Source organism: Elephantulus edwardii, unplaced genomic scaffold, assembly GCF_000299155.1.
Source record: "Elephantulus edwardii isolate Elephantulus edwardi_28Jun2011 unplaced genomic scaffold, EleEdw1.0 scaffold00135, whole genome shotgun sequence".
Classification (NCBI taxonomy): Eukaryota; Metazoa; Chordata; class Mammalia; order Macroscelidea; family Macroscelididae; genus Elephantulus; species Elephantulus edwardii.
This window is the reverse complement of record NW_006399885.1, coordinates 2,688,329-2,702,503: the sequence shown is the minus strand read 5'-3', so window position 1 is coordinate 2,702,503 and position 14,175 is coordinate 2,688,329. Positions and strand designations below refer to the sequence as shown.

The 14,175-nt window shown below is 41.3% G+C and overlaps 1 protein-coding gene across 1 annotated transcript in view; it reads left to right on the top strand.

The window, feature by feature from the left end:
• Nucleotides 1-1,745: 1,745 nt before the first annotated feature.
• Nucleotides 1,746-14,175, top strand: part of MICU2 (mitochondrial calcium uptake 2) — a 137,966-nt gene continuing 125,536 nt past the window's right edge. Inside the window, exon 1 of the mRNA XM_006894107.1 lies at nucleotides 1,746-1,952. Within this exon, the coding sequence (XP_006894169.1) occupies nucleotides 1,746-1,952 (207 nt within the window). The remainder of the gene's footprint in view (nucleotides 1,953-14,175) is intronic.

Genomic DNA, 14,175 nt, shown 5'->3' with positions numbered 1-14,175 from the left:
TGTTCGTAGGGTCACTATGAGTTGTAGTTCATTCTATGACCTCTAATAACAATGGGGGAAATGTAGGACCTTCTTATCCTATAAAGTCCTAGTGGTACAGTTAGGGAGCTCTGAGGGCCTAATACAAAGTAAGTGTGTTGCGTCTCTGATAGCTTGAATCCAGTATAGTCTTTGCAGGAGAAAGATGGATAGTTAAGATTCAATACTGGGCTGGTTGGAAGCAGCATGATAAACAGTGAAGAGAATGAGATTGTTAACAGCTTTAATTTGCTTGGCTCCACAATCAACACTTTTGGCACCAGCAGCAGGAAATTAAAAGATGAATTGCATTGGGAAAGTCTGCTGTCAGAGACACCACCAAAGTATTAGAAAGCAATGATGTTAGTCTGGACACTAAGGTGCACCTGATCCAGGCCATAGTCTTTTCAGCCACTTGCTATGCATCAGAGTGCTGGACAATGACTAGGGATGATAAAAGGAGAACTGATGCCTTTGAGCTGTGGTGTTGGAGAATATTGAATATACCATGGACTGCTAAGAGAACAAACAGGTCCATCCTAGATAGGGTAATACCAGGCTGCTCCTTGGAGGCAAGGATTCTGAAGATTCATCTGACATACTTTGGACATGTTGCAAGAAGGAACCAATCCTTGGAGAGGGAAGTCATGCTTGGAAGGGTGGAGGGATAGCGCAGGAGAGGAAGACCCTCAATGAAATGGATTGATTGGCTGGATTCATTGATGGATTGATTGATTGATTGATTGACCCTTGATGAGATGGACTGAGTGACTGGGGTAATGGAGGTACGTGTGTCAGAGACAGTGAGATTGGCACAGGCGACTCAACAGCACTTAACAACAACCGTTAAGATTTAGAGCTTTGGAAACCAACGGAGGGTTGCTGTGTATTAGAATTAACTAGATAGTGTGGCACTGCTAATGGAAAGGTTCTTAGTTTGAATCCACCAACCTCTCTAAGGGAGCTAGTGCAGCTTTCTACTGCAGCTTCTAAACGCTAGGCCACCCGACTGGAGGGTCTGCTTTAGGTCAGTTCCAACTCCATGGCAAACAACCACCAGCTCTCTGAAGAAGAAAGATGTGGTAATCTGCTTCCATGCACCGCCTAAGCAAAGGCAGGTAGTTCAAATCCACTAGCTCCTATGCAGGAAAAAGATGGGCAATCTCCTCCCATGCAATTTAACTGCCTCTTTAAAATCTACTGGAGGGTCAGCTCCAACTCGATGATACCCAAAAACTTGGCCCTATATGAGCACAGATAACAAAAACGAGTTTGGTTTTGTTTGGTCTGATCCTACACAATAACGTGTTGGAATCCAGACAGAGGAGCAAACCAGAAGGCCTGGAAGTCTGTCTGGGAAACCAGCCATCGGAAACCCTACAGAGCAGTCCTGCTCTGACATGCACACCGGTCGCCAACAGCCAATTCGAAGACAAAGGTCTGGCTTGGTCTGTATGATAAACGACGGCATCTTCTCTTGGGGAAGTGTATCCGGCATTCTTTCACTTGCTCACGCTCACTCCCACTCTGGAGAGGGTGACCTCGGAGTTTAAGAGCGGGTCCCGGGTGTCCCAGGATATCTACCCCTCCGCGGTCGCACAGCCCGCGGCCAGGCTGCGGAGGCCACAGAGTCTCGCGAGAACCATGGCCGCGGGCGCTCCCGGAATCGCGGGAGGTGGCGCCGGCCCCGCCAGGGCCGGGCACTGTCACTCCTCACTTCCGCGAAGATGGCTGCGGCGAACCGAGGAGCTCTGCTCGCGACGTGGGGCGGGCGGCTGCGGCGTGCGCTCGCTCTCACGAGACAGGCTTTGCCCGGCCCCGCGCCTTTGGCAGCGGCCGTGGCCGGCGTGGCCTTGACAGGAGCAGGGGTGGCCTGGTACAAGGGCCGCGTACATCTCGCGGCGCCGGAGCGCAGCCTCACTGTCCTAGCGCAGGTAAGAGACGCCCCTTCCTCCGGCCCCCGGCCACGCTCCTCCCTGCGCCGGCGCCCCTGGGGGAGGGCTCTGCCGAAGGGGAGCGCTCGGGACCGCAGAGCTGGGCTCCCCGCCGGTGCTGGAAGTGCGCGCGCCGGAGTTTGACACTTCGGCTGCTTTCCCTCTGTGCCCCGCCCCTCCGCGATGAGCGCCCCTGTGTCTCCGGGGTCCACCTGCCATCAGACGCACTTTGCCGAACCTGAAAACCTGCAGTTTGACAGCTACTTCTGTCTATAAGCGCAGTGGCTGTATCCTCCTAGAATGACTTTTCTTTTCTTGATGATGAGAATGACAACGTAAAAACTGCCGTGTTAATGTCTACATGCTAATACCAACTGTAAGGAACATTATTAGTACGCGATCACAAACTTTACTGCTTCAGTGGACCTTAGACAAGCAAATGAAAGTTCTCTCCGTGGAGTAGGCTGGGAATCACAGTGACACTCCTTAAGGGAAAAGCCTGCCTGGTTTTTCTCTCCGTGATCTACAAGTGGATTCGAACACCTGACCTTTTGGTTGGCATCTTTGTTAGACATTATGCCACCAGGACTCCTGCAGCAAGCCATAAATTTATTTAAGCAAAATTTATTTCTTCTAAAACTTCCATATGTTAAAGTTTTTATATTCGAAGTAATACTGTCATCTAAGACATTGGGGGGAGGAGGCATTACTTTTAAGATATTTTCTAGATAATTGCAATTTTAAGATGTTTTAATATGTGACCATTTTTGAGCATTAAGAAGCATTTTATTATTATTATTAAACCTTTATTATAAGAGTCGTTGTCGTCGTTGTTGTTGTTATTATTGCTGAATTTATATTGTGCCTTTGTGTAATCTTTTGGGAGCTGCACTGCTCATCCAAAGGCTAATAGTTCAAATCTGTTAGCGGCTCCAGGAAAGAAAGATGGGCAGTCTCTTTCTTTGTGCATTTTACAACCTCAGAAACCCAGTGGAAGGTCACCCATGAGTCGGTTCTAACACAAGGGCAAGGAATTTTACTAATTAAAAGCTCAAGGCACATCAGATATAACAAAATAGAGAGTGAAAAAGACCTTGTGAGTGAAAAATAAATCTGGCAAGTTGATATTTTATACTTGCATAAAGTTAGCATTCCCGACCCACTTTTAGCCTGTTTGTATTTCAAATTCCTGACATGATTCAGGAGCGTCTAAGAAGAACTGCACCACTGTCGTATTTAGGATTCTCCTAAAAGCAATTGCTTATTAATTGTCCTCAAGAAACAAAACCAAACCCTCTGAACCCCTTTTGTAGGTCAATAATTTCATCTTCATTGGATCCACAATCAACACCCTTCGTAACAGTAGACAAGAACGCAGAAATGTTGCATTGAGAAAGTCTGCTGTTAAGTACCTCTCTCAAGTCCTAGGGAGCAGTAATATCAGTTTAAAGACTAAGGTGCACCTGATTCAGGCGACAGTTTTTCAATCATTTGCTTTGTATCTGGGAGTAGGATAGTGAATAAAGATGATAGGAGAAGAGTCAGTGCCTCTAAGTTGAGGTTTTGGAGAAGCGTGCTGAATATCCCGTGGACTACCTGAATAATAAATATGACTTTGAGAAAGTTCAACCAGGGTGCTCCTTAGAGGCAAGGATAGCAAAACTTTACCTTGAGCATATTGTTAGGAGGGGCTTATCCTTGGAAAAAGGCATCATACTTGGAAAGGTGGAGGGTCAACGAAAGAGAGGACGCCCCTCAATGAGAAGGACTGATGCAGTGACTGTAATAGTGGTATCAGTCTATCAGAGATGATGAGGATGACACAGAATAAAGCAAGTTCTACTATACATGTTGTTGTTGTTTATGTTGTGTGCCATTGGGTCGAAACTGACTGACAGCTGTTAGTGGGTTTTCAGAGGCAGTAAATCATAAGTGTGTAGACTGCTCCTCCTTCTCCCACAGAGCAGCTAGCAGCTGGTGGATTTGAACTTCATGCCTTCTTACCGCTAGCAGCTTACCACTCAGCGCAGCTTTTTACCACTAGGCTATCAGAGCTCCCATTCCCATGGTCAGATGCAATGTCACTGAATCGTACATGTAGAAATTCTTGAATTAGTGTGTGTTCTGTATATATTTTCAACAACAACAATAAACTATTTTTTAAAAATCAAATATTAATTTCACATCCTCTCTGAAATTGTTTTGATTTTATACAAGGTAATTTTATCATGTAGGTAGATGTACAACTATGTTATAAACTTATTGGGAGGTTACATATAGTTTCAGGAGATGTGCATGGGTGTGAAGTTGATAAAAGGGACCAACTATAGATATGATCAAATGACTTACATAATAGAATATCTTAAAATAGTATGTTAGTGTGACTTTGTACTTTGAAGCTGTGCTGCAACCCTGAAGGCACACAGTTGGAATCCACAAGCTGCTCTGAGGGAGAAAGATGGTCAGTCTTCTCCCATGCAATTAACTGTCTCTGAAAACCCTCCGAGGGTCAACTATGGGTCAGTTCCAACTTGATGGTACTAAACAACAACATGCCCTCTATACGAGTGCTGTCCCCTCCTTCTGACTATCCTGAGTGCATCCGTTGAGAATCATATAATATTTTGAAGCCTATTTTAATTTCACTTTTTCATAATATGGTAGGTGGAGAAAAAAATTGAAGCTGTCAGTGATTTAATCTTGCTTGGATCAGCAATCAGCATCCTTGGTATTAGCAGTCAGAAGATCAGGGGACATACTGCATTGGCCAAGTCTGCTGTCAGGGACTTCTCCAAAATATTGAAGAGCAATGTTGTCAGTTTAAAGGCCAGTGTACACCTGATCCAAATTGTGGTCTTCTCAATCATCTGCGATGCATCTGAGGCTGGATAATGGATAAGGATGACAGAAAAAGAATTGATACTTTTGAGTTGTGATGCTGGAGGAGAATACTAATTATCCCAGAGATTGCCAACACAACCAACAGATATGTCTTGGAGAAAAGTGCAGCTGGGGTGCCCCTGGGGCAAAGATGATGAAGCTTCATCTTTCATACTTTGGATGGGTAGCTAAGCAAGGCTTTTCCTTGGAAAGGGACATCGTGCTTGGAAGGATGGAGGGTCAGTGAAGGAGAAGAAGATCCCAACAAGATGGATTGACACAGTGACTTCAGCAATGAGCTCTAGTGTGTCAGAGATTGTGAGGATGGCACAAGATAGGGGAGGGTTCAGATCTGTTGTTCTTAGGGTCACTATGAGTTGTACTCAACTTGACAGCACCTGACAACAACAATAATTAACATTTGCACTTTCTTATGAATATAGCTCTAATCTAACAATAGTCTTAGCCTTTAAGCTCACAAATTATTTATCATGTTCTGATCCATAGCATTTTACAAAGGACTTAAGGATAATTTGTTAAAAATACCAAATAGTTGAATAAATCCATATTCTAGTAGATTTAGTTACGGCAGAGTTTGATAGCATCCCTATATTTATATCTATTTCATTGACTCTATGACATATTTCTTTAGGACTAATTTTTTTAGAGCTAATTTCTTAGGACTGATATCTAACATCAGGATACTTTTTTTTTTTTAATGTTCTACCTTGGTTTTATTATACACAATAATGCCTGGAGGTATGGTTGGAAGGATACTTTTTAAAAAAAAAAGTCAGGTGTTTCTGCATTCTCTTTTGACAAGGTGGCAATCATGGCCTGATTGCTGTACTGAAGTGCAGAAATGTAATTATTTTCTCATCTCCTCAATTGTTTTACAAAAGCTTAGACTCAAAAACTCAGAACTCAGTGCCACTGAACTAGAACTGAGGCTGTAAATCCTACAAGAGATTGCCTATCTTTCTCCTGAACAGCAGCTGGTGAACTTGACCTGTCATAGATGTTTGGCCTTTGTGTTAGCAACACAATTCTCTTTGGACACAGGGCTTCCTTCTTAGCCTTTGTTGTTAATACATTCCATCAAGTCAGAACTGACCCCTACCTGACTCTCTAGCAGGTTTTTGGAGGTAATAACTTGCACAGGAGAAGATTGCCCATCCTTCTCCCACAGAGCAGCTGGTGGATGCAAACTGTGTGCCTTTGGAATTACTGTGTAGCGTCTTATCACTAGGCTATGGGAGCTCATGATAGGAGCAAAAAATAGAAGTATAAATTGTCAGGGGAAAGATATTTTGTAACTATAATTGGAGAGCTGGACAGTGACTAGGTATGATAGAAAGAGAATTGTTGCCTTTGAGCTGTCATACTGGAGAAGAGTGTTGAGTATACCATGGACTGCTAGAGAACAAATAGGTTTGTCTTGGAGAGGGTGAAACGGGGCTGCTCGTTGGAGTCAAGGATTCTGAAGCTTCTTCTGTCATACTTCGGTCATGTTGCAAGGAGGGACTGGTCCTTGGAGAGGGACATCATGTTTGGGAGAGAGGAGGGACAGCACAGGAGAGGAAGACCCTCAATGAGATGGATCGATTTAGTGATTGGAGTGGCAGGAGTAGGTGTGTCAGAGAGAGTGAGGTTGGCACAGGATAGAGCAGAATTTAGGGCTCTTGTATATAGGGTCGCTATGAGTTACAAGTGACTCGACGGCACATAACAACAACAACATACCCCACAATGGATAAACTGACAAGGTCTGAGGATTAATAAATAGTATTAGGAGATCTTCTTAAACAGACTTCAAACGGGCTTAAAAGTCTTAAATCTTCTCATATGTTATTCATTTTATCATTTACCTGGAATTTGGTCTTAAGACTTTTTCATCAAGAAAAAAACATTTAGTAGGATGTTGTATTTCATTTGCTGTCTCACCTTAGAAAGCTTAGTCCCCAAAAGCTTGGCCTTGGGCACCTCCTGCCCTGCTGTCCTCATCTTTAGTGGAGAGGCAGGAGGGAGCCTGAGGGCGCAGTCACTTCTGGATGAACGGATTAGCCTGAGGAGAGTTGTTCACAGAGGTAGCAAAATATAATTTGCCTAGGATATGCTAAATAATACTCTGAAGTGTTCCCTCTGCTAACTTTAAAGAAATGAATTTTTTTCTCAAAATTTACTTAAATATTTATTTATACTGACTTTTATACTGTATTAAGGTAGCCTAGAAAAATGCCACAGCAAAATAAAACACGATTTTTAAATGGACAAGTGCGGTAGTGTATAAGCTATAAGGAAAGGTGTGCATCTGTCTGTCTGTCTGTCTCTCTTGCTGAGTTTGTCTCTGTGTCTCTCCATCTCTGTGTATAAGTGAGTGATGTCTGAGATGAGTCACACAGTTGATTTTAAATTTGGTAGTAAGTTCAGAGAGAGAAACAGGACAGTTGTTCCCCGCTTCATGGTATCTGAATGCTCAGAAGCATACCTATTTCTGGGAATACAGTATTTTTTTTCATGGAGCATCTGTTTTGAAAAGGGTAGAGAGGGTAGACATTGTTGGTAGTAGGTGAGGTCAAAAGTTGACAACTCAGAGTGACCCTGTGAACACCACCTCTGAACTTTGCCCTACCCCTACTCTACTTGCCTCAAGTTCTGTGCCAAGTTCAAGCCCATCATTGCAGTCACTATGTAATCCGTCTGTTGAGGTTCATCCTCTTTCACTGACCTTCTGTCTTTCCCAGTCTTTTTCTGAGGACTGATCCTGCCTGATAACATGTCCAAAGCATTTGGCCAGGTTTCACCATCCTTGCCTGTAAGGAGCACCCTGGTTGCACTTGGGAGTAAACCTTGAACTTAATTGAAGTGTCCAACTAATGTATTTTGTGTGTAGAGCGTGGTGGTGCATTTAAAAGTTGTATGCCAAGAGCAATAAACTTTACAGTCTCATCCAGAAGTTTAATAACCATGAATCACTTGTAAGCACAATGAATACTAAAGCTTTCTTACCTCAATAAAACAAGAACTTGAAGTTTTTACACATTGTTGCCTCAGGTAAAAAATGTCTGTAGGAAGATAAGTGATGGTGACGCTTTGATGTTAATAAAACCAAATGGAAGTTAAAAAAAAAATCAAAGTGTGTAAATGGCTAGGTTATGAAAAGAAAAAAATTACTAAGTTATATTCTGTAATTAGATGTAATTTGTGCTTTTGGCATAGCTATTTGTCCTGCATAAATAAGAGGCTGTTTTATTTCCCTCTCTTGTGTAATAGAAGGATAGTGTTTATGTAGAATACTGTCATGTTAGAGTACAGAGGGATGGAGGAAAGAAACCAAAGGTAAGGGAAAAGCAGAAATGTAATTTCATCTTTACTTTTGCAGTTTTATCTGTATACCTGAACACAAGTTAAAATGAAAAATTGTTGTTGTTGTTGTTGTTGTTAGTATTATCATTTGCTCTTATTCTAAAACCTGTATTGTGGTAGGAAATGCATAAAAATTTTTTTTTAATTATCTAAATTTCAGATATTTTATTAAAACCAGGCAAAAATTTATATACAATTGCTTCACAACAATCGATTTTATTACTTAGGAATGAGTAGTGTTTTATTTTTCTGGACAGTACACTATGAGTATATTCACTCAGTTAAAACTCAGTAATGCTTCCATCATTTAATGCATATTTATTCCAGAGACCAAAAGTCAAGAACTAAACCTTAAAGTAGTAACTCAGATTGGCTGAAAGACTGGTTACTCTCTGGTAATTATCTAAATACAAACTAAGATTTTTGCCCATTAGCAATAAGCATATCTTTTTTTTTCTTACAAATATATGCTTTTGTTACTATTAATTTTGTCACTATAAATTCTTACAACATTTCATAAACATATCCTGAACCTCTAATATGGATTGGAGGTATATGAATTTTAAGGATATTAATAGTTTTTGATTGGGTTTTTTTTACCTGCCACCATTCATTTTTTCCACTAGTTTATTTAAAAAATTCTAATACAAATTCGAACAAATTCTTTCCATTTCCTACCCCCCCCCCATCAAATTGTGCAACCCAGTGATTAATCTCCTCTTCCCCCTGCATATCCACACCCTTCTGCTTCTAGCCTCTCCCACCCCTCTTGGATCCTTATACTCATTCTATAGTAACAGTCTTATAAGATATTAATAGTTTTAAACATAAAAAATATTTGTTAACATAAACTAATAAGGATATATCCTCTGAATAATAACTTATTCTTCATAATAATAACCACTCCTCACTTATTGACATGGTTAGATTCCAGAGACCAGGTTGTGAAATTTGACATTATATGAAAATGGAGGGTGACCACGTCAGAACCCCAGATGGAAGATGACTGCATATCTCCCAAATTGTGTCATTACATAACTGTCACACTGCAGAGAATCCTGGCCCCACCATAGTGACACACACGGACTAAGCTGTCATAGCCAGCGTCACTTGCACCTCCTGTCATGACACTCCCTACCAGACAATGCCATTAATCACGAAATCGTCATTTAGTAGGGTTTTTTTTCACTGTTGCTGTAAACATGAAATGTCAAGAAGTGTATCATTAAATGTTTTCAGATTATAAGTATTGTTCAATATAGAAATTCCTTTTCATATTTTTTTAAGTTGAGCCATTGTCTGTATAGAAAATTTTCATTTACATTTATGAAACGTTCCATGTATGTGTGGTATGTGGAGTAAAAGTTTGATATCTATTAATTAAGTAATAAAGCCCTATAAGTGTTTAAGGTCTCCTGCCTGTAGTGGCTGTGAATATGAACTCTGTGCCATTGGGGTGCTGAATGGCATAATGGTTACCCATGGTGGGCAGTGTTTGGTGGAGCTCCCAGATTAAAACATGTTTGGAAGCAGGAGTGGCATCTACTTCCTAAACAACATGCCTCTGGAAACTACGAACTTTGAGAAACAGTGATAGTTATAAAAAGGCTTCAGGTCCTTTGTTCATAGGGCCACTATGAGTTGTGTTCAACTCAATGGCAATCAACAACAATAACTTGCATATTATGTACTTAAGCCAAAAAGCCCCACTGCCATCAAGTCAGTTCTGATTCATGGCAACCCACAGGTTTCTGAGGCTGTAAATCTTATCAGAATCAGACCGCTTCATCTCTCTTTAGTGGAGCAGTGGGTGGGTTTGAACTATCACCCTTTCAGGTAGCAGCCCAACACGCAACTTAGTACACCTTCAGGGCTCTATGTGTTATCTACAAAAAGCACACTGTTTGAGGCCACCAGCTGCTCCAGGGCAGAAGGCTGGGACTTCTTCTCCCAAGCGGTCAACTGCCTCTGAAAACCCACCAGAGGGTCAGCTCCGACTTGACAGTGCTCAACAACAACATGCGTTATCATGTCATATCATGTGTTATCATATACCACTGAGTCAGAACCGACCCATAGCTGATCCTCCCCAGGTTTTCAGAGGCAATAAACCACATAGAAAGAGATTTCCCTTCCATCTCCCACAGAGCAACTGGTGGATTAGAACCATGTACCTTCAGGATTGCAGAGCAACTTCTTAGCACTTTTAAATCTGTCTCCTGTTACTGAGTGTCATCCTAGGCATTTCATCCCTCAGACCTTCATCACTTATCTGGCATGTTCCCTGAAAAGACATACCATGTTTATAATTAGAGAAGATGAACCCTATATTAGTGTTCATTGTCATTGAATTAGAACCAACTCATAGCTGACTGTCCAGCAAGTTTGCAGAAGCAAAAAGAGATTGCCCATCTTTTTCCCTTGGAGTACCAGGTGGAGTCGAACCCCCTGCCTTTCGCTTGACAGCACAGCACAACTTCCTACTCACCAGGCCACTAGAGCTCCCTGTGAACTATGTAGGAAAGCACAGTGTTTTTCCACAAGTTGTTTCAATGTGTATTGGATTTATCATATCATTTTTCTCATTTTAGAAACAATCATAAGATAATACATTTTAAAAATGATGCATTAGTTGAATTCTAGGTTGTGTATGGGTTTGAAATAAATACCAACAGATTAAATCGCACTGTTACTGCTATTATGTACCGTGAAGTCAACTACAACTTATAGTGATTCTGTGAACAGTAGCTCTGACCTGTTGTTCCTAGGTGCCCGATTAAGAGCTAGTCAAATCAGAAGCCAATCCCTAGTAAAGCCCAGCATGGTGGATTCCATACCGTGGCCTTTCTGGCCTTGGATTTACAAATCCAGCTAAGAGTGAGCAGGCATTTTACAAACTGTCTGAGAAGGCTTGTTGATTTTGCAGTCTTTTGAGGAATGTCATACTTTAAAACTGGCAGTGTGTGTGAGTTTTCATGTATAAAAGAGTGATCTGCAGCAGTTTAGCCCTCCTGATGAACAAGGGCCTGGAAAGGAGAACATCATTGGAACCCCAGTGTGACAACCCACCGAAACCCACAATCCTAGAGTTGCTTCCAAGTCACATAGGACATAGAACTACCCTAGGGAGTTTGCAAGGCTGTACTCTTTACAGAGCCGGATGGCTACATCTTTCTCCCATGGAGACACTGGTGGATTTGAGCTCACCTTTCAGCTGGTAGTGGAGTTCTTGACCACTGAAAGGGCCCCTGAGAACCTCATTGTTGTTGTTAGGTGCTGGGGAGTCAGCTCTAACTCTGAGCTGCCCTGTGTACAACAAAACACTGCCCAATCCAGCCCCATCCCCAGTGCTGGAGCCCACTGTGGCCCCTCCTTTCAGTCCATTTCATTGAGTCATCCCCTTTTTTGCTGGCCCTCAGTTAATTGCACCTCTGTTATCTTTTCGCGGGACTGGACCTCCCTGGTAGCGTGTCCAGACTATGTGAGATGAAGTCTCCTCTTGCCCTTCCTGTTGCCACCGTCTCAGTCATCAGCGTTACTAGCACAGTGTCAGGGCCCTCAACGTATTGCAGTTCTTTACTGGAGCCTTGGAGCTTTTCTAATTTGTGTTAGAAGCACACAGAGAAACAAACAGGAAGGGCAAGGACCAGTAGTTACCATGATAGCGGCAGACTATGTTGGTGGTTGACACTGACACACGGAACAGCCACGGGCAATGGTGCAAGTGAGAGGCTGTTTTAGGAGGAAGCACAACCAGGGGTTGCGCCTTAGATACAAGGATGGTGACATTTCATCCACATACTTTGACCATGTTTTCAGGAGAGGCTGTCCCTGGAAAAAAACCCTCACACAGGGAAAGGTAGAGGGTCAGAGAAGGAAAGGAAGACTCAGCGTGTATTGACCATGACGACGATCTCAAGCACCTCAGAGGTCATGAGGGTGGCACAGGGTAGCCCAAGGCTCAGATCTGTTCTTAGGGTCACTAGGAGTAGTAGACGATTTGGTGGCACCAAACAGCAACATGGTTATGTCTACTAATGATTCGCTAAGCTAATTTTAATTTAAAACTTAATGTTGTCATTATAAATAAGTCAATCCTCAATCACAAATAAGATATTATATTTAAAAAAAAAAATAAAAATGTGCCTCTGGAACATGTTCTAAGGCTTTTTTTCTAAGGAGCCCTGGTGGGGTAGTTACATGTTGCACAGTTTCCCCATTTGGGTTCACCATTATACGAGATGGCTAAAGGCAATTGAAAGAGAAAAGTGGCACAGAACTCATACCCACTGGTCTTGAGCTGTCTCTAACTTATGGCAACCACCCACTGAGTTTCCAAGGCTGTAAATCTAGCTGACTGCCTCATCTCTGTCCTGTGGTGTTGACGGGTGGATTTGAACTGCCAACCTTTAGGTTAGCAGCCCAGCACTTACCCTGCCATGCCGTCAGGGCTCCTTTATGCGTACTAGTAATCAAGGTAGTTTAGTAAAATAGAGAATTCTCGTTTCCCTTATTTAACAATTGTTTCACTTATCCTTGATGCCAACTTAGAGCAAACAAACAAATTTGGCTTTTAAATTGTCATACAGAAGATTCCATTATGGAATTTCTAGAAATCTTCACTATTAAAAATAATTTTAGAAATTAATAAATGAGACAGACCATGGGTATAGTTTTCATGAATGTCCCAAAAGTAATAAGCTAAAACCAGAAAAGGTAGTTTTAGCAAATTCTTACTAGACCTTAAATTATTTGTTCTATATTTAGGCTTCACAGATACAAAGTAGAGTTTTGCTTGAACAAGAAATCACTCTTCTAAAAGAATGTAATCATATATGGATATTGCTACTTTATTTACAAATGATTTAATTCTTAAACCTCAACAGAAATAGGAACACTTTACATCTTTCAGGTTTTGTCAAAATTGGTAAAATATCTAATTAATCTGTCACTCATTCTCTGTGGATTAAGTTTAATAACAAAGTTTCTTTTAATTATTGTATTACATTCTATCAATGAACTTCAAACTGAAGCTGAAAATTTAAATTAAAGCCTAAATCTATCCTGGTGTAAGGTTGGAAAGCCATTCCATAATTCATTCCAGGTTACAGAAGTAGAATACACAGCAGCTGAGTTAGTCAGACTTCAGAGCATTCTGTGATTCCATTTCTGAGATCATAAAAAAATGAATGCAACAATACCTTTTGATACAGTTAACACTGCCACCACCTGTCAAAAGCTTTATCCCTTTGCCTTTGTTTCTAAAGCTTTTCTTTTTTCTCTTAAAGGAATTTCTACAGAGTCCTGGTTCTTATATATATATAAGTGTGTGTGATTATGAGTAGTGTTTAATGGGATGCGTTGGTAACAAAAGGTCAGCATTTTGAACCCACAGCTGCTCCATGAGAGAAACATGGGCACTTTTCTCCTGTAAAAACTCCATGTCTCAGAAACCCCTGGCAGTGGATTTTGTTTAGTAATTTGTAGTTAAAATAAAAGGAAATCTTTTTCTATTTGTATACATAGAGGTTTTTTAATCAAAAATGCTTGTTATGTAGCTTATACACACAGCTATATAAGGTGCTTTAATAAATCATTACTCATACTCATTACCATCAAGTCAGAATTAACTCTGAGCTGACTCTCCAGCAGATTTTCTGAGGCTGTAAATCACACAGAAAGAGTGCCCATATTTTAAATGGATTTGAACTGCCAGAGAGGCATTTTCTTTGGATTAACAATGCAGCTTCCTACACACTATGCCACCAGAGCTTCATAAATTATTGTTTACTCTGGAGATGAAAAGACAAGGAAAAATGGGGTTGCCTTCATAGTAAAAACAGTTATCTCTAGATCCATCTTGAAGTACAACATTGTGAGTGACAGGATTATATCCATACGCTTACAATCATTCAGATATATGCACCAACAACCAGAGCCAAAGAAGAAGAAATAGATGATTTCTACCAACTTTTAC